Source organism: Mus pahari, chromosome 19 (genome assembly GCF_900095145.1).
Source record: "Mus pahari chromosome 19, PAHARI_EIJ_v1.1, whole genome shotgun sequence".
Taxonomy (NCBI): Eukaryota; Metazoa; Chordata; class Mammalia; order Rodentia; family Muridae; genus Mus; species Mus pahari.
Window position 1 is genome coordinate 77,020,773 of NC_034608.1, and position 21,252 is coordinate 77,042,024.

Genomic DNA, 21,252 nt, shown 5'->3' on the forward strand with positions numbered 1-21,252 from the left:
ACAGTTTGTTACAGCAGGATACAGGTTGTTACACTGGGATACACTATTGATTTCTACTGTTGCCTTTTTATTATCTTTTACCTACCATTTTCCCCATGCAGCACTGGAATTTTCTCTTTTTTTATATGAATTTCAAAAGTAGGAAAATTCCTACAATACCTGTTATAAAGAACTATGCTCTACAATGATGTAGAGTGTTACATACAGGTCTTTCATGTAGGATCTATTTAGCTTAAGTCACCCACAAGCAGGCAAAGGAGAAACTACCTACTACATGCTTTGGGCTTATTCTGTGCACAGTGCATGAAATGCTTAGGAAAGCTTTGCAAGAATAGGGATTGTTATTTCTAGTCCATGTTTTAGAGAACTGACTTTAGGCTTTTGAGAGTAACAGTCCTCCAACTCAAGGTATTAGATAATAGTGTAGATTGAATTCAGATTTATCTTGTGGAAAGTTCTCACTGACTTTAAAATATACTCTCACATTGTGGTGTCTTGGTACCCTACTATCTGGGGAGGTACTACTGTTCTTAGGGGTCTTTATTGCAAAAAGGGTCAAGAATCTGGTGGCCAGTTGAGATTTAGCTATTCCTCTCCACATCTGTGTGCTCATGAGCACATAGGTAAACACAGAGGCTCACATACCGTGCTATATGTAATCTGAGTACTATGGAATCTCAGCTGAAGAATCCTGTTAACTTTCTTGATTTCAGAAATGGACAAGATGTTTTTAATATTTTGCTTTGTAATATCTCCTTAAATTTTTTTTTTGTTGTTGTTGTTTTTTTTTTTTTGTTGTTGTTTTTTGAGACGGGGTTTCTCTGTATAGCCCTGGCTGTCCTGGAACTCTCTTTGTAGACCAGGCTGGCCTCGAACTCAGAAATCCGCCTGCCTCTGCCTCCCAAGTGCTGGGATTAAAGGCGTGTGTCACCAATGAAACCTTTCTACACAATTAGACATCCTGTTTTAAATCATCCTAAAATCATGATAGTTAGTCAAACTTTTCTCTTTGGAACTTCTAACCATTAGACTTTCTCTGTCATCCTATAGATCTCCCATGAAGTCTTCTTGCTCCTCTAACGAGCTGGACATGTTTGACAATAGGATGATGTCATTGTCCCAGATGCTAAATATGTCTACTACTCATTCCTGTTGTCATTCTACAGCTACACCTTTTAGATACATTGATAGCCTGCTGACCTCATGTTGGTAGTTCATAGTATTGCCTTAGAATATGATACATGGATAGAAGAGAGAACTTATCATCCTTCCCCAACCACCCACGGTCCTGTGAAACCTTTCCTTTATCACCTGATTTATTAGCTTAAACATGGTGTTCCTAAAATACAGAATCATGCCATATGCCAACTGCTGCAAAACTAGAAGCTTCCTTTCTCTTTTATCTCAAGCATGTTTGAATGTAGCCTAGTTTTTGTGTATGTACTAACTCTGAAGTAGTGAATGTGTGGCTCCAGAATTCCCCCATAAAAGAGCTTGGTTACAAAGTTTGTACTTCTGAAAACTGAGTGTATGGTCTCCCAACCTGTTGTTCTCTGTTTATTTCCTTCAGAAAACAGATAATTGCTTAACCCTGAAGGACGTGGAAGACTTTTGTAAGCTTCATTGCCTCAGTGTGGCTTTTCTGCTCCATTTACCTCTCTCTCAGAGAACTCGCTCAAGATTCATCACTTCTGGTTGGATTCAGGACCTCAAGACTGTCTTAAAAATGGTAAATATAATCTTCATTTACGTGTACTTCTGTTTTGACTACATAATACATAAAAATCACAATAACCTTTGAGGCATATTCACACAGTGTAGTGTTAAATGTTGAGGTCTTCAAAGGTTGGCGTGCTTAAATCAGTCACAATAATTAGTTTTAACAACTGTATTAGGTAGCAATAGCAAGCATCATGCCATGTATAGAACCCCAGGAGCAGCTTCCAGAGATTTTCCTTCTTTCAATTCTAACTAGTACCCCAAGAGCTCCCTGGGACTAAACCACCAATCAAAGAAAACACATGGAAGGACTTGTGGCTCTAGCTGCATATGTAGCAGAGGATGGCCTAGTCAGTCATCAATGGGAGGAGAGGCCCTTGGTCCTGTGAAGGTTCTAGGTCCCAGTATAAGGGAATGCCTGGGCCAGGAAGTGGGAGTGGGTTGGTTGGGGAGCAGGGGGAGGTGGGGAGGGGATAGGGGACTTTCAGGGGGTAAACTAGGAAAGGGGATAACATTTGAAATGTAAATAAAGAAAATATCGAATAATAAAAAAAAGATAGTAAAATATACTTAGGAGGGAATGTATAAGTTATATTAAGTTATACTATTTTAATGTAAACTTGATAGGAAAAAAGTCTTGTCAGGATCAAGGTTTTATGTCATTAACTAGGAAGTTTCCAGTGACCATCACATTATACATTGAGAAGGAGCGGAGGACATCAACACAATGCTTGAATTTTTTTTTTTTCCATTACAGACTATGGGTAGAGAGAATATGGAGACCTTAGGAAAACTGAAAGCAAAAATTCCTTTAGAGTCTTCCGTGCGAATCTTGTATTAGAACCTGTTAACCGTTCAGTTTATCTTCTCCAATTTCAATGCATAGAATTTTCTGTTAGAAAACTGAAACACTGCATAAAATAAAAACTGATTCCAAAATGAATTTAAAGTGGATGTGACCATGCTGTCATCCCAGCACTTATGAGACTAAGGCAGGAGGAGCTCCGCAAGGCGGCCAGTGTATGCGAACAACCTTTTTCTTTTTTTCAAGTTTTTTTTATTTCATTCTATTTTATTATTATTATTATTCTTTAATCTATTTTTACAGTCCAGTCATTATCTCCCTCCTGGTCTGCCCTCTGACTGTTCTTCATCCTATTCCTCCCACCCCCATCTCCAAGAGGATGTCCCTCCTCCTCCCCTCCAAATCTCCCCACTCCCTGGGGCCTCAAGTATTTCAAGGGTTTGGTGTATCTTTTCTCACTGAGGCCAGGCCAGACAGTCCTCTGTTGTATATGTGTCAGGGGCCTCAGAGCAGCTCATGTGTGCTGCCTGGTTGGTGGCTCAGTCTTTCTTTTTGTTATGAATTAAAGAAATATCTATTGAATTACTATTGATTGTTTCCTCTAACTGTGGTCCAAAATCTCAAAATCTACATAGTTCTTCATCTTTTCAATGTGCCTCTTTTCTTTACTTAGGTTTCCCTGTTCACATTTGGGCTGTGAAGAGTAGGGTTGCTGACTTAGTCAGGGTTTCTATTCCTGCACAAACATCATGACCAAGAAGCAAGTTGGGGAGGAAAGGGTTTATTCAGCTTACATTTTCATACTGCTGTTGATCACCTAAGGATGCAGGACTGAAACTCAAGCAGGTCAGAAAGCAGGAGCTGATGCAGAAGCCATGGAGGGATGTTCTTTACTGGCTTGCTTCCTCTGGCTTGCTCAGCCTGCTTTCTTATAGACTACCAGCCCAGAGATGGTCCCACCCACAAGGGGCCTCTCGCCCTTGATCACTAATTGAGAAAATGTCCCACAGTTGGATCTCATGGAGGCATTTCCCCAACTAAAGCCCCTTTCTCTTTGATAACTCCAGCTGTGTCAAGACACAAAGCTAGCAAGTACAGTTGCTAAGGATATCCATATAAAATTTTTTCCTTTAAACACTTTATTATGAGACATTTTAGGTTAATATATTAAATCTACTGATGTCTGTAAAGTAAACATTGTGGCAGTAGTATTGCACTCTGGCTTTTGTCATAAAAGTTAAATCAGTTAAATCGATTGTTTTGTAATTGAAATCTGCAGTTCGTGTGAATGCCAGACATGCAATACAGATTTGAATGGATGCCTTCTATGTACAACTGTTATTTGTGAAGAATTTTTGACTTTTTTTAATACACAAGGGAAGTGCTTTAGGTCAAAAGACATTATAAGAATCTTTAAATATTTGGCAGTGTTCTAAGGTGGCCTGGAAGGATGTACCTGATCACAAATGGCAGCTTCTTTTTCTTCCTTATGTTTATTTTGTTTTATTTTACTATTTATTTTTTAAATTCACTTTATGTCTCAACCATAGCCTCCCTTCTTCGTTTCTTTCCAGCCCCACCCTTACAAATCCCTCTCCCCATTGCCACCTCCCATTCTCCCAAGAGATGGTGAGTCCCTCGTGGGTACCACCCTACTCTGAGGCATCTAGTCCCAGCATGTCTGAATACATCATCTCTCACTGAGGCCAAAGCAGGCTGTCCAAGTAGGGAGGAAAGGGATCCAACATCAGGGAACAGAGACTGAGAGAGCCCCATTCCACTTGTTAGGGTAACCACATGAACACTGAGCTGCCCATTTGCCACAAATGTGTCAGCCAGGGGTTAGGTCCAACTCCTGCATGCTCCCTGTTGGTGGCCCAGGCTCTGAGCCCCATGGTCCTAGGTTAGTTGATTCTGTGAGTATTCTTGTGGTGTCCTTGACCCCTCCAAATTGCTCACTGCTATTCTCCACTCTTCCACAAGACCCCCAGGCTTTGCATGATGTTTAACTGTAGGTTTCTGCATCTGCTTCCACCAGCTGCTGGATGAAGCTGTTCAGGAGACAGTTGTGCTGGGTTCCTGTATGTAAACATAGCAGAGTGTCATTAATAGTGTCAGGGTTAGCTCTCTCACATGGAATGGATCTCAATTAAGTTCTAATCAAAGGGAGAGTGGGTGAAGAGGCCACTCTCATCAGGATGCTCTCATTTTGACTCTGTAAACCATATCACTGAAGAAAACTCGTCTACTCAGAAGCAAGTGCTTTTTGCGCGGACATTCTGTGCTATAGTGGGATATCACTGCACAAACGTAAGACAGGTGAATAACCATCAGCGTGGGTAGATGGAAATATCCGAGTTTGAAAGGTTTAGTGCTTTCTAGAATCCTTGGCAGCCCAACTCTTGACAGTTCAAAAGTGAACAAGGAAGCTTATGCGCCACTTTGAGAAGAAAAGAAATTTTTCTTTTGGAGACAAGGTCTCACTGTGTATCGGAGGTTGTTCTGAGCCTGACAGTGTAACTTACACTGGTTACCACCTTGCGGAGCTCCTCCTGCCTTAGTCTCATAAGTGCTGGGATTACAGCATGGCCACATCCACTTTAAATTCATCTTGGAATCAATTTTTAATTGTATGCAGTGCTTCAATTTTTAAGGAACAAGGCATAATCCTCATTCATTTGAAATGCATTTACATTGCTAATGACAATTGGGGCAGCCCTTCCATTTGCCTTTCTTTAGGCTGAGAGAGGTAAATGGAGTTGCACTATCTACTACTGTGGGCATGAAAGCTGTCAATAACTTTGTTTTACTTTTGATTTTCAGAAAAGGTGGTGCGAGTATTTTATCCTAAAGAATGTGGATATGTTTGAATCTTGGAGTCTGAATTTACTTCACCTTTCTGACTTAAGTGATGAGCCTTTGTTAAGGAATATTGCTTTTTACTATGAAAATGAAAATGAAAAAGGTATCAGTGAACTATATAAATATCACCTTCCTTTAGAGAGAAAATTCATAAAGAATTTAAAGCTTCAAAACCATTTAAAACTTTTTTTAATTTATTTTATATTCCAATATCAGCCCCTCCATTAACCCCTCATGAAGATCCTTCTCCCATTCCTCCTTCCCCTTCTCCTCTGAGAAGGGGGAGCCACCCTCTGGGTATTACCCCTACCCCTCACTGTGGAACTAGGTGCATCCTCTCACACTGAGGCCAGACACAGTGACCCAGCTAAAGGAACAGGATCCACAGGCAGGCAACAGATTCAGGGACTGTACCAGTCCAGTGGTTGGGGGATCCACATGAAGACCAAGGTGCATATCTGTTCTATATATGTGGGAGAGGGGTGGGTTGTGGTGGGGTGGGAGTTAGGTCCAGCCCATGGGGTATTTGCTCTTTGGTGATTTGATCTCTGGGGGCCACCAAGGGTCCAGGTCAGTTGACTCTGTTGGTTGTTGAATAGTTCACTCCTATGGAGTGCCTATTCTCTTTGAGTCCCTCAACCCTTCCTCCAACTCTCGATAACACTCCCAAGCTCCATTTAGTGTTTGTCTTTGGGTCTTTGTCAAACCATTTCTTAAATGACTGTTGAATAAATAGTTATCATTTTCCAGTTTCCCAGTCTTTGTTTAGCATTTTTATTTAGTGGTAATCAGAATGAATATAGTAATCCAAATATTTTTCAACTTAATATTATTCCGTAAGTATTTTTGTTTAAAGGTTGTGTTTATGTGTTAGACATTTCATAACAGTTCATTTTCACCCATGGTATACAATGTTTATTAAAATCACTCTCATTAATAAAAACATCTCACTATTATTAGATATTTAGCAATTTTTAAGTCTTTCTAAGAGATAAACAATAATCCCTACACTTTCTTTGTGGAATTTTTTTTTTTGTTAGAATATTTTTTCTTGTGTTTTTATAGTCAATGGAAAAATAATACACATTTTGAGAGACTAGTACTTGAGTGTTATTAAAATGTCTTTTACATCGAGATTTGGTTCCTTCATATTGTTCCGTTGTTATGCATTGGAATAAATTAGCTACTTATAAACTAATGATTCTTTGTTAATTCTTATTTTAGTTTTATTTAGTGTTAGTGGGTACAAGGTTATGTGTTGTATAATATTTTTATTATCTTAAAATAAGTCTTTACTGTTGGTTATTATTAGTTAAGACAGTTTTTAATATTAAGGTGTCAAACAGAAAAGCAAGACTGGTTTTAAGATGCATCAGGGACATCGTCCACAGAGTGATCATTTTCATTTAGATTCAGTCTGAAGCCTACTGAAAATTCCACTATTTGCCTTGTGTTTCAGAGCATGGTGACTTGAGTGAAGATGTGTGTGTGTGTGTGTGTGTGTGTGTGTGTGCTTCTAGGCATGAGTCAGTGGTTCTTAATACTGAGTAATTTTAATTCTGGTCCAGGCCTGGATTTGAATGTGGGAGATGTCATCATGAACGAGTATGTACATCTCTGGGACACTGTGTCAGAGTTGGTCAGAAAGTTTGACGTGGGAAAACCAATTCCTTTGAGAACAACAAAAGTTCATTTTCTTAAAAAGACACCATCACCAATCAAAGGTAATTTATTCCCATCTTAAGTTTGAGGAAAAAAATAAGCTTAACATCTACAAGTAGAAATCATTTTCATGTGTTTTATAGTTGTCATGTTCATGTGCTGGCGTGTGCTTTGACTCATGTTAAAAACTTGTAGGCTTTTTTCTAACTTGTATGTTTTTTTGTAAATAAGTTTGCCAATTTAAAAAATAAAACGGATCTGAGTGAATTCTATTTCTAACAATACAACCTCTGTCAACTGAAGATTTTCTTTGTGTAATAGTAGTGGATGGAAGACACTCAGATTCTCTTACATAATGATAGTTCCACTTAAAAACAATAGAATGGGAGAAGCCAGCAAGGTAACTCTGGGGAAGCTGAGAACCACCTCTGCCAGTTCAGAGTCTACTGTGAGGCCATACTCAGCATCTGCTTCATAGAGTAACAGAAACAACCCATAGCTGGGTGTTAGAGGGGAAGAAAGAGTCTGAAGAATAAAACGAAGCCAGCCATCACTTTAGAAAGCTTTTGCCCAAATCACTGCAAGCACAGATGTAAATATGGTTGTGTCTTCCCTGGAAGCAGGCACAGGAGCCAAGGCCAGAGCCACGTGGTGGTGGAGCTCAGTCTTCACAAAGCCCAAGCCGATAAGAACATTAAGTCAAAGGTTCGAGTCCACTAGACCAGACTATAATGAACAGAGGTGAAAAGGAGTCACACTAGATCTGGAGCATAATAAATGTTCTCTTGAGATCTCTACCTTGGAAGACAGGAGGTAGATTGCATTGGGAATCTTGGGATGGAATACACTGTAGTTTGGAAGCATCTTCAGTGAGGAACAAGAGAGCTAGGGTATTCTCCTATTATGACTCTGCCTGAGAGCTAGTCTCTTGCTTCTGGTTTGATCTTTGTGGATGATAAGGAGAAAAGTACTTAAACTAATTGTTACAAAAGGTGTCTGGGCAAACACAGGAACAGAGAGCATCAGGAGAATTATGAACCACATGTTAAATAAAGAGTATTCATTAGTCAATTATAATACCCATAAATGCTTCTGATCTGTCTGTCTGTCTGTCTGTCTATCTGTCTATTTATCATCCATACGTTTATCTTTTTATTCATCTATCATCTATATATCTATCTTTTTATTCATCTATCTGTCTATCTGTCTATCTATCTATCTATCTATCCATCTATCTACCTACCTATCATCTATCGATCTGATCTATCATCTATTTGTCTGCTTGCCAGTATGCCTGCCTGTCTGTCTTATCATTTTGTCATCTATCTACCTGTTATTGCACATGCTTGTTTATAAACCAAAAAAAAAAAAAGTTCAAAGGAGATACTGTAATAATATCAATCACATAACTTTTTTTTTTTTTTTTTTTTTTTTGGTTTTTTGAGACAGGGTTTCTCTGTGTAACCTTGGCTGTCCTGGAACTCACTCTGTAGACCAGGCTGGCCTCGAACTCACAAATTCGCCTACCTCTGCCTCCCGAGTGCAGGGATTTGTTTTTTCGTCATTTCAATTTCATTTTTTGACACTGTGTCTGTGACCTCTCAAATTGCTATCTTTAGATTTCTTATCTCGTAGTAGATAATGATGAAAGGATTAAACATTAGAAAGTAAGTGCCACAGGAATAATCTATCTACTATCTATTATATATCTCTCTATTATCTATTAATAATCTGTCATCATCATCATCATCATCATCATCATCATCATCATGTATCTAGCCTTATATCTCTCAATGTATCTGTCTAGTCACCCAACTGCCTACTTATTTAATTTACTTACCTATTTACTTAGATTCTATCTATCTATCTATCTATCTATCTATCTATCTATCTATCTATCTATCTATCTTCTATTATGTTCCAAAAGACTCAATGTGGGAAATAGTTTTATGTGTATGATTGAAATTAGAATATAAAATATAAATAAAGTAAATATAAAATGTTATTAAGTGTGAAAATTTAGAAAATAATTATTTTCTTCCTATCTAAAAAATTCACATTTAAATTGATGACAATTTTTTTATTTACAGAAAGTTCCCAGGAGATGATGCCGAATTTAGGTTTTATTCCAATATCATGTAATTTAGTTGATGAATTTACTGGAGACATTTTGAAAGACTTGCCTTTCCTAACGAGGTAAGGCCTAAATATGTTTTAATAAATACCTGTTTGGAATGGATAAGTTACTTATTAAAGGTTCTTTGGAAAAAAAACCTCTTCTGAATAAACTCCAAAAACATGGCAGATTTAAGACAATAGATTATATGTGCAACATATTGTCTATTGACCTTCTTTATGACATCTGTATGATTTTAGTTGGAGAACAAAGCACCTCACCATTATGATAAATTATTGAAAAAAGCAATGTTTGAGAGTGTTGAAGACATGAGGAGATCCTGGATTCTGAAACTTCTAATAAAATGCTCTTTGGATTCTACCACACATCTTGTATCCCAGGAAGAGGAAAATGAATTATAGTTTTCACAGTTTTACCAGGTGTTGGATTTGGAGGCATGAAATTTGAAATATGCCTTTCTTTTTGTTTTCCAGTGATGACCCCATTGTTACATCACTGGTAAAGCATAAGGAATTTGATGAGCTTGTGCACTGGCACTCCCACAGACCTCTCAGTGATGACTATGATAAGTCAAGGACTGAAGGTGAGCATGCAGATTCAGCTGAAAGAATTTAAATCTATTTCACTCTTCCCTTTGTTTCAATGGGAAACACATTATGAACACAAATGAAAAGTGTTGAGGAAGAACAGTCATTAAGGCATTCAGACGTGTAACAGGGAGAATGTTAACAGGGAATTGTCACTTTAATTCCTGGTGGTTGGTTATCCGTATGGAACTTGTAGGTGTCTTAGGGGAGGAATGCATATGTGATCTTTGGTTCTTGAGCTTGTCACTGTGTTAAGGAAAGATGGTTTGCAATTTAAGGAGTCTGGATGTTCTTTGAAGTCTAATATTTGGAGATTAAGCTCACAGCTCTATGGCAGTGATTTATTGCCCAGGATAAGAGCTCTATATTTTCCTACATAGTAATTCAAGGAACCAGAATATCTTAGATGGTCTTCTTCTTGATTCTGCCTTTTTTAGCTTATTCATAGTATACATACTGGGAATTATTAAAAAATAAAATCAACCACCAGGAAGGTTACTCATGGAGCCCTGTTCATCACAACTGAACTATTCAATATTGATGGATTATGGAGGAAAGATACTCATTATCTTCAGTTGTATACCATTGATAGTTGTTCATACCTACAGACAAACCAATTGTCATTTTTAAAATGAATGAGTCATGAATCAAAAGAAAAATATGAGTTTGGAAAAGAGACTTCAGGGAGATGGGAGAGTTGACAGAGTAAAAAGAAGATAAAAGAGAATAGGGGTAAGTGTGGTGGTTTGAATATGCTTGGTCCAGGGACTGGCACTATTAAGAGGTATGTCCTTATTGGAATAAGTGTGGTATTCTTGGAGGAAGTGTGTCACTTTGGGGCTAGGGTTTGAGACACTTCCCTAGCTGCCTGGAAGTCAGTCTTCTCCTGGATACAGTGAAATCAAGATGTAGGACTCTCAACTCCTTCTTCAGTGCCATGCCTGCCTGGAGTCTGCTATGCTTCCTGTCATGGTGATAATGGTCTGAATCTCTGAACCTGTAAGCAAGCCCCAATTAAATGTTGTCTTTTATCATAATTGCCTTGGTCAGGATGTCTGTTCACAGCAATGGAAACCCTGAATATGACAGAAGTTGGTATCAGGAGTGGGGTAAGGCTGTGATAGGCCTGACCATGTTTTTGTTTGGAGGAATGTGGATTTTGAGACATTAGATTTGGAAAGCCATAGATTGCTTTAAGTGATTGATACTCAATGGGCTGTTCTAGCAGGAATATAGAAGACATTGGTGCTGAGGGCGATTTGAACTCTGGAGATCATTCTTATGATATTTTGGTGAAGAATGTTGCTGCTTTTGCCCTTATCTGAAGAGTCTGTCTGAGACTAAAGAGTCTCAGATTAATCACATAGACAAAGGATGTCTCCCAAATGCCCAGAATAAACTTTGTTTTCTGGTTTACTCTCATTAAAAGCATTTTGATCAAGCATAGCAAGCTTAAAAGGAAAAAGTACAAAAAATGTGGTTCAAGTAATAAAGGGGCACCAAGAAGTGAAACTGAGCTGAATCCAAGTTCAGGGACATAAACAGCTTAAGGGAGTGCAAGATTCCACCCAGCAAAGCTTATTGTTTGTGTTTGCAGTTGAATAAGAAATAGTTATGTCATGTCAGATGTTATTACCTGGTTACTGTTTTCATTTGGAATGAACTACAATCTGGAAATGAAGGGCACACTTGTGATCCAGATCTTAAGGCTGGAAGACACAATCTTTTGAACCAGATCTTGAGGAATAATGGCCATGAAATGCCAGGGATCAGCCTCAGCATTGAGAGGGGTTCTGAGAGAAGGGGTGTGTGGGAGCAGAGAAAAGAATGACTGGAAGTCAAATTGTGGGTCCAAGCTGGCAGCCTAGGCTCTGCTGAGATGGCTTTCTAGAACCCCTCCCCATCTCTGCTTCTCCTCCCCGCCCCCCACTTTCTCTTTCTGTGTGTGTTCTTCCCTGCTCTAGACAGCTTTTTTTTTCCTTTTTTTTTTTTTTTTTTGGCTATTATAAAAACTCTCTGGTTGAGACAGATGTCTCTGCTAGAAAAATTCTAAAAGCTATCTGGATAGTTTATGGGTTTTCTGACCAAAGTCAAAAAAGCTGCTATAAAAAAGTATTGGATCTTTTGACCAAGTCAGAAATCTTGTTAAGAGGCAAAATTCTTTTTTAAAAAATTTATTAGATATTTTCTTCATTTACATTTCAAATGCTATCCCAAAAGTCCCCTATACCCTCCCCCCACCCTGCTCCCCTACCCACTCACTCCCACTTCTTGGCCCTGGTGTTCCCCCGTATTTGGGCATATAAAGTTTGCAAGACCAAGGGGCCTCTCTTCCCAATGATGGCCGACTAGGCCATCTTCTGCTACATATGCATCTAGAGACATGAGCTCTGGGGGGTACTGATTATTTCATATTGTTGCTCCACCTATAGTGTTGCAGACCCCTTCAGTTCCTTAGGTACTTTCTCTAGCTCCTCCATTGGGGGCCCTGTGTTCCATCCTATAGGTGACTAAATTCTTGAAGAGCTATTTTGTTCTCCAGACATCTCCAGACAACTCAGCTCTTGCTAGAGAAAAATTCTGAAGAAGAACTGCTATTGCTTTCTGCTAGCTCATCTCATGCAGACCAAAAGCCCAGTTTTTAAATTTACGTATCAATTCAGTTATTTATTCCAGGTTCCCTTCTGATGATCTTATGAATCAGCATCCTATGACCCCAGCCCTTTGATTCTTAGGAAACAGCAAGCACACATTTTCTTTTAATATTGCAAAAGAATTCAGAGGTCTACTGTCTCTGTTAAGAACAGAGGATAAGCTAACTGGGTGGGACCCTCTCTTGAAATGACCATTTCTACCACACCTGGGGCTAACCTTGCGGTGTCTCAGTCTGACCTTGAACTCAGGAATCTGTCTGCTTTGTATCTTCCTGCCTTTTATCTTTCTGACAAGCTGGCTCATTAATGCAGCTGCCTTTGTTCCTTTAGCCCCTCATATAATTCATATCACATCCTTCTATTTTTTGCATAGTTGAGTAATTATATATTTTCAAAGTCATGTGTGTATCTGGAGCTCTTTGCTTTAAGGGCTGTCCTGAAGGTCCTAGTATTTGCCATTTTGCTGAGACATTAGCCACATCTTCCACTCCCGGATTCATGCTGTCACTGATTATCATGGAGTCACTAATGTTAACAGAGAGGCCATTTCTTGGAGGAATGTGAAAATATGTGCATTATAGGCTCTTACCAGGGCCTTGTCCCAGGGGCAAAAACCTGGTCATTCTGTCCCCACCAGGGCTTCTCAGGGCTCAGCAATGAAAAGTTTAGGCCCAGTCATAGTAGTATACACTTTTAATCCTTGGAGACAAAGGCAAGCAGATCTTTGAGTTCAAGGCCAGCCTGGAACAGAGCAGATTCTAGGTGAAGAAAAGTTTAGTCCAGGCATAGTGACTCTTACCTTTAATCTCGGCATTCAGGAGACAGAGCCATGCAGATCTCTGAGTTCAAGGTCAATTTAAAGAGCAAGTTCCAGGTCAGCCAAGCTTAGGCAGTAAAGGAGTTGGAAAAGAAAGCTGTCAAAGAAAGGGGCCATGTTCCAGACTCTGCTGCTTTGGCCACGTGGCTTTAGAGTCAAGAGTAGAAAGGATAAGTGGGACAGTTGATGCTGATTAGCTGACACTAAGAAATTAGTGGTGATCAAGAAGAGACCAGCATCACTGAAGTGACATCTTCTGGGAATTGTTTTCTGAGAGCACAAAGAAGCTGTGTTTCAGAGATTGCCAAGGTTATCCTGGTGCTGCAGCTGAACTTGGTAATGTGTAAGAATCACCCTGGTGGCACTGGTTTTGAAGGCATGAAGGGGTCATGGAAAGCAGCTGAGGCTTGGGACTGTGAGAGGCCAGGAGAGGCCACTGGTGAAAGTGTAGCCTCAGTTGCAGTTGATGGACCAGTACTGAAGGGGTCACGCAAAGAAGTTGAGGCTTGACACCATGAAGAGAGCCTATGAGAAACTATTGATGAAGCCTAGTTGCAGTTGAAGACCCCAGCATTTTGGAGATGCCAGTACTATGGGATGATCACCAAGAACAGCAGCAGTACTGGAGTGGATCAACCTGAGCTTAGAGTGCTGCAGAGGGCAGAGCTGAAGAAGTGATGATAACACCTTGGGAGAAGCCTTGAAGATCACATGTGGATCCCAGAGCTTGGAACAAGAACATGTAAAGTTGAAGAACATGAAGATGCACCATTTGGAGTTTGCCCAGCTGTCGTTAGGTCTTGCTTTGGTCTAGTATTTCCTCACTATGATCACTATGATGTTTTAGAATTGTCATTTATATCCTGTGAAGTTGGAGGTATGTGATTTGCTTTTTGATTTTTGACTTTATAGAGAATTACAGCTAAGTGATTAGATGAATCTCAGAAGAGCTTTTGAACTTTGGACTTTTAACGTTGTTGAGACTGTTATAGACTATGGGACTTTTGAAGTTGGACGAAATGTATTTTGCATTATGCTATGGCTAGGCGTAGCACTCACAGACTCATGTGTTTAAACAAGTCTATGGGTGCCAAGGAATGGAATGTGTTAGTTTGAATATGACTCAGGGAATAGCATCATTAGGAAGTGTGGCCTTGTTGGAGGAAGCATGTGACTTTTGGGGTGGGCTTTGAGACTTTTCTCCTTGCTGCCTGGATGCCCATCTTTTGAGTGCAATTAGAAAAGGATAGAGAATTCTCAGCTCCTTTTCCAGTGCTATGCCTGCCTAGATGCTGCCATACTTCCTGCTTTGATGATAATGGACTGAACTTCTGAACCTGTAAGCAAGCCCCAATTAAATGTTGTCTTTTATAAGAGTTGACTTGGTCATGGTGTCTCTTGACAGCAATGGAAACCCTAACTAAGGTAGCAAGTAATTAGAGTACATTACATACATATATGAATTGTCAAAACTACATTTAATCAATAAAATTAAAACAACATTTTTGGTATTTCTTTTGGAAGTAGGCTATGAAAAATTGTCTTGGAAGTGTTAGAGCTTCTGGGAGTTGTTGACCAGTGGTAGCGCCCTTAACCAGTATGCATGGATTACTAGGTTTAATTCCATAGACCAAAAAAAAAAAAAATTAAAAAATTGTCACTTTTGTAGATATGCTAAAAGTTATTCTTTGGATGAGAGTGCCTAATTTAAGATACCTTCTCTGATAAAACTGAATATGTAAAATTACTATTCTATAAAAGAAAGAATACTGCTTGTGTATACAATGGTGTGAAGATTTAGAGAGATGCTACTAAAAAACCATAGAAATTATATGTGCTTTCTTTCCTTTCTTTCAGACAGAAGCGACCCCTATTATCTTAAAAAGTTGCAGAAGTATCATCGTTTTCAACGATTTTATGGGGAGTCATTAGAATCAGTGACTTCAAAGACCATCACAACTCAAGGTCCTAAGCCAAAGAAGGATTGTATTAAGTCCAAGAGCTCAAAGGCACATGTATGTTTCTGTCAATTTTATTATTATAAAAAGCTCTGTTTGCTATTTCTTACTGAGTTGATATTTGCTCATTCCATTGATGCCTTCATTTATTACTTATGTGGGTGTAGTGGTTTGAATTCAATGTCTCCTACAGTCTTAGTATTTGTATGTGTCTCTCAGTTGGCAACACTTTTGGACAGGCTCAGGAGGCAGTTCTTGCTAGAGAAAGCATTTCACTGGAGGCTGGCTTTGAGTGTTTATAGATTTGCTCCTTTGAGTTGGCTCTCTGCTTCAGTTTAAGATGTAAACTTTCAACTTGTAGCTCCAGATGTCCTGCGTTGATTCTTGGATGCCCTGCCATCATGAATTCTTATTCTTCAGGAATCATAAACTAAAATAACCTCTTTCATCTATAAGTTGTCTTGGTCCTGGTGTTTTATTGCAGAATAGAAAAGTAACAAACTCAAAAAGTAATTATATTTATTATCATACCTGCTTAGAAAGTCTAACATGTACAGAAATTATTGTATATGATCCTCTCTGTTTAATGATATATCTGTATTTAGAGAAGCAAATAGAATGTTAGGTGACTAAAGTCTTGGTTTAACATTTTGCAATAACATTAAGATAGAGTTCATTATCTAATAAGAATTAGAATGCTTTTCATAAATGTAGCAAAAGTAAACATGAAACAAATGGTTTCTTTGCTTGACTTAGACACATTTTCTGCACCTTTTCCAAAGTATTTAAATAATTACTGAACTGATCATGTTTTTCAGGTGCAAAGGTAAGCTGTTTATTTCCTTTTTCTATCCAGGTTACATCCCCTTAATTCTACCACTTATCGTACTGTTCTCATTTTCTATCAATTTGTATCCAAAGACCCTAATTGAGTATAAAATACAGGGGATGAAATCTCAATTTATTTCTATACTAATGTACTAGTATCATGTTTGAAAATTATATGTTAATATTTATGATCACATTAGTGTGCAACTACAGATTATTTTTTAAAACTGGACTTATTAATTTGATTACTTTAGATGAAATATACTTTAAAAATTAAACTCATTAGTCTTTAGTGGGCTCCAAAGCTTAGAAGGCACTTATTTCATCTGAACTCTTTTAGTGCCAGTTGTTTTGATATATTGTAGAGAGCAACATCTTAACACACCCAATGGGAGAGGAATTATCAAAGGCAATTAGTATGGCAACGTTATCAGAAGTGAAGCCTGTGAAGAGCTTCACAAAGAACACCAAAAAAGATTTTTAAACTTTCATTTCTGGAGGCTAATGTTTTGGAGAAAAACCAACAGCAAATGCTATTTCTTTGCCAGTCATGCAACTAATTAATAGGCCGTGAACTCAAGAGTCACAGCTCTCAAGGGCAGCTACCAGTTGGGGGATTAACAACAGCTCTTTCATATAATAGTTAAAATAAACACACAACACTGCAGCATGCCTCATGTTAATGCCTGGGGAAGTCCTCTCTCTTTGAACTACCTCACAGATCCACTGAGGAATGGTGACTGGCTCATCCCCTCCCCTCCCCACCCTGGGTCATGAAAAGCAAGACTAATAAGCTCCCGTTTGCCATCACTGCCTCTTTCTCATGGTCAAGGCTTTTTCAGTTTCATACTCAAATCAATGAATCCTTTCCTGTTCATTTAGGAACAGGAAGAAAAGGAGGAGGAGGAGGAGGAGGAGGAGGAGGAGGAGGAGGAGGAGGAGGAGGAAGAGGAGGAAGAGGAGGAAGAGGAGGAGGAGGAAAGGAAGAGTCTTGTTTTCCCTCTGCTCAACCTCCTCTTCTTCCTCCTCTTCCTGCTCTGTCTGGTTGTCTCCCTCTGTGTTATAAAGTAATAAACAGGCAAATCCTCCTACCATACAGCAAAAGTAGACTGAAAAGTATAAATGTCACTATTCCCAACCTTAAAAATTAAATGAGTATTCAAAGATATTCCACACCATTAGTACTTTATAGATGTCCTCTGTGACCAATAGGGTAATGAGTCTTCCCATCTGTACTGGCTAGTTTTGTGTCAACTTGACACAGGCTGGAGTTATCACAGAGAAAGGAGCTTCAGTTGAGGAAATGCCTCCACAAGATTCAGCTGTAAGGCATTTTCTCAATTAGTGATCAGGGGGAGAGGCCCCTTGTGGGTGGTGCCATCTCTGGGCTGATAGTCTTGGTTCTATAAGAGAGCAGGCTGAGCAAGCCAGGGGAGGCAAGCCAGTAAAGAACATCCCTCCATGGCCTCTGCATCAGCTCCTGCTTCCTGACCTGCTTGAGTTCCATTCCTGACTTCCTTGGTGATGAACAGCAGTATGGAAGTGTAAGCTGAATAAACCCTTTCCTCCCCAACTTGCTTATTGGTCATGATGTTTGTGCAGGAATAGAAACCCTAAGATACCATCTGAGACAAAGTGAGCTCTGTGCTTGACAATATTCTAAGGCTACCTATTGTTTTCTGTAGAAAAACTGTGGCAAATGGACCTGTAGGGAACACTTACTTATAATGTTTGATGGGTAACCTCAAATAATATTGATTAGAATTAAATAGTTTGAGAAGGCAATAGCTAAATGTGACCCTATTATAGGTGCATGTTTAGGTATTATTCCCAGGACTAACCTGAATAATGGAGTTTTTGTCAGAATTCTTTTACTAACAAAATTCTCTAATTTGTCTTTCAAAAATTATTTTATTTATTATTTCTGTGTTTGTATGATGAATGTGGGAAGACATGGTATGTATATGGAGGTCAATATGAGGGGATGCTATCATGTATATGTGAAAGTCAATGAAGAGAGTGTCATGGTGTATATGTGGAAGTCAATGGGGAGATACTATGGTATGTGTGTGGACATAAATGGAGGAAATGCTATGGTGTGTGTGTGTGGAGGGTAATGGGGGAGATGCTATGGTATGAATGTTGAAGTCAATGAGGAGATGCTATGGTGTGTATGTGGAAGTCAATGAGGAGATGCTATGTTGTGCATGTGGAAGTCAATGGGGAGATACTATGGTATGTGTGTGGACATAAATGGAGAAGATGCTATGGTGTGTGTGTGGAAGTCAATGGGGAGATGNTATGNTGTNNANGNNGANGTCAATGGGGAGATGCTATGGTATGANTGTGGAAGTCAATGAGGAGATGCTATGCTGTGTGTGTGTGGACATAAATGGAGGAGATGCTATGGTGTGTGTGTGGAAGTCAATGGGGAGATGTTATGTTGTGCAGGCAGATGTCAATGGGGAGATGCTATGGTGTATATGTGGAAGTCAATGGGGAGATGCTATGGTATGATTGTGGAAGTCAATGAGGAGATGCTATGCTGTGTGTGTGTGGACATAAATGGAGGAGATGCTATGGTGTGTGTGTGGAAGTCAATGGGGAGATGCTCTGGTGTGTAGGCAGATGTCAATGAGGAGATGCTATGGTATGTATGTAGAGGGAAATCAGGAGATGCTATAGTGTGGAAATCAATGGGGAGTGCCAAGATATGTATATGGAAGTCAGAAGAAAGATCTGTGGAATCCTCTTCTTATATATTTACATAGACTCTGGGGATTGCACTCCAGCAACAGGCTTTCAAGACAATCACCCTTACTTCCTGAATCATGTCACTGGCCCTCTAATTTGTCCATGTAAAGTGAATTAAAATCAGCTAATAAAACCACAGTAAAAGTGGGTCCATACTGTTTTTAAATTAGTTAAAAACATTTATTTAGGTAAGTCAAATTATATGTGTCTATGTATTACACATACACATATACACACACATATATACATATATATGTACATATGTATGTATATGATCCCTATCCATTCCTCGCTTTCAGCCTTCTTCTCTTATTTCCTCATTAAACATTAAGGACTAAATGCCATTGGCTTAGGCAATCCAGGCAACTGTGGTTCAATATTGTCTCAAGGATCTCAGTCTAGACAGAAGAATTAGGCATGTAGGTACTGATATAGTAAACCTTGAGAAATTTGATAGATCATTGGCAGAGGAATACTATATAGGTTCAGAAAGAGTTCACAATAGAAATATCATAATCACGTAGGCAATGGGAAAGTGACTTGGTAGGAAAGGCAGCAGAAAGTCCCTTAAAATCCTAGAGAGTAAGTATCTCTGCATAGAGACATGAACGAATCTTTTCAAAGTATCTTTGGTTCTATTACATTTACTCTTTTATCTTTAACACTACCTAGACATTTAAGAAGTTATCTGCAAGTCTTTATATTCACTGAGTTAAATTATTAAGTTTGCAATCAACAGCATCTTAATTAAAAACATATTTTTTATGGTTATTCAAGTATAGGATGATGGTCAAAATCATCAGTGCATACTTAAAATATCATTTAATACAAGAAATATCTGTCTGGAATAGTTCTATCTCACCATGAGATGTGTGTCTTTCCATTTGGGCAGGAGACCAAGGCGGAAATAATTAAAAGAGAAAATAAGAAGAGGTTAATTGCTGAGGAAGAACAAAAAGAAGAGCAAAAATGGAATGCCCTGTCATTTTCTATCGAGGAGGAGATGAGAAAGAATTTAGACTCAGGAATGAAGAAACTGGAAGAGTTCTTGAAATCATGTAAAAGTGGCTCAGTAAAAGCTCAGGTTGAAAGAGTCGGGTTACAGGCTTGCTTGAAAGCCTGGAAGGAACATTGCCAATCTGAAGGTATGTGGTGCATAATTCTCCTGGCTTACTTTGGATTAGCAAGTTCATAGAGATGCAATGGTGGTGCTTTGTCACCCGTGAACTAGAAATCTGTTTAATAAGACATACACAGGATTATTGCCTCTGTAATCAATCACAATGAAAAGTCCATGAGGTGGCCAACAGCAAAGGCATAGAACATTCCTAAGCACAATTAACAATAGGTTTAAACTAACTGCTGACTGGGTAGAGAGCATTGTCAAGAGATCCACTAGCAGTCAGGCACAGAGGGAAGAACCCATTACTCACTTTTGAGTTCTGAAGCTTAAACATTTTCTTTCTATATAGGTTGGTGTATCTGTTTCCCTACTAACTTAACTTCCCCTTAGTTGCCGTGATAAAATACTTCGATAAAAGCAACTTAATGGAGAAAGACATTATCCTGTCTACCAGCTTAAGAGTATAGGGTTCATCATGAGGTGGCATATATCAAAGTAGTGAGAAGTTGAATCATTGGTCACATCAAATTCACAATAGGAAGGCAGAGAGAGATGGATAAATGCATGCCTACTTCAGTTCCAATTTTATATAGCCCAAGATTCCTGCAGAGGACATGGTTCCACACACAGTTAGGATGGGGTTTCCTGGGTCAATTAATCTAATAAAGATAATGTCTTACAAGCACGTTCAGAGACCCATCTTCCAGTTGATTCTAGATTCTGAAAGATTTACTGTCAACACTGGTTGGTTGTTGACAGTACAGACTTCAACACTGATTAACCCTACTATACAGACTTCTTCCATGGTCAATGAGGATTCCATGTATATTCCTTTACAAGTTCTGTAGACAGAAACAGGAAGAAGAAAAGAAAAAAAACACAGAAAGATTAGGATAAAATAGAACTGAGTAGATAAAGATGTGTAAACTGGTTGGAGGTATGTGACTTACCTTAGCATATATTTATCTTTCTCTCCAACCAAGACACTGAACCAGGATTTGCAGTTAGATGTGGCTTAAAGGATATAATGCTGTATTTCTTTTTTTTTCTTTTTTTTAAAATTTATTAGCTATTTTCTTTATTTACATTTCAAATGCTATCCCGAAAGTTCCCTATACCCTGCCCCCGCCCCTGCTCCCCTACGAACCCACTCTTCTTGGCATTCCCCTGTGCTGGGTCATATAAAGTTTGCAAGACCAAGGGGCCTCTCTTCCCAATGATGGCCAATTAGACCATCTTCTGCTACATATGCAGCTAGAGACTCGAGCTCATGGGCTACTGTCCCGCGCTACCTTCCCGCCAGCAAGAAATGACGCGGCACACAAACAGGATCCTTCTACAGCAAC

At 39.0% G+C, this 21,252-nt stretch overlaps 1 protein-coding gene across 1 annotated transcript in view; it reads left to right on the top strand.

Moving 5' to 3' along the window:
- Positions 1 to 21,252, top strand: part of LOC110336269 (probable ATP-dependent RNA helicase DDX60) — a 104,269-nt gene that overhangs the window by 23,570 nt on the left and 59,447 nt on the right. The window contains 8 exon segments of the mRNA XM_029532000.1: positions 1,571 to 1,729; positions 5,348 to 5,489; positions 6,955 to 7,110; positions 9,139 to 9,244; positions 9,659 to 9,768; positions 14,115 to 14,120; positions 15,101 to 15,258; positions 19,676 to 19,928. Coding sequence (XP_029387860.1) covers positions 1,571 to 1,729; positions 5,348 to 5,489; positions 6,955 to 7,110; positions 9,139 to 9,244; positions 9,659 to 9,768; positions 14,115 to 14,120; positions 15,101 to 15,258; positions 19,676 to 19,928 — 1,090 coding nt within the window.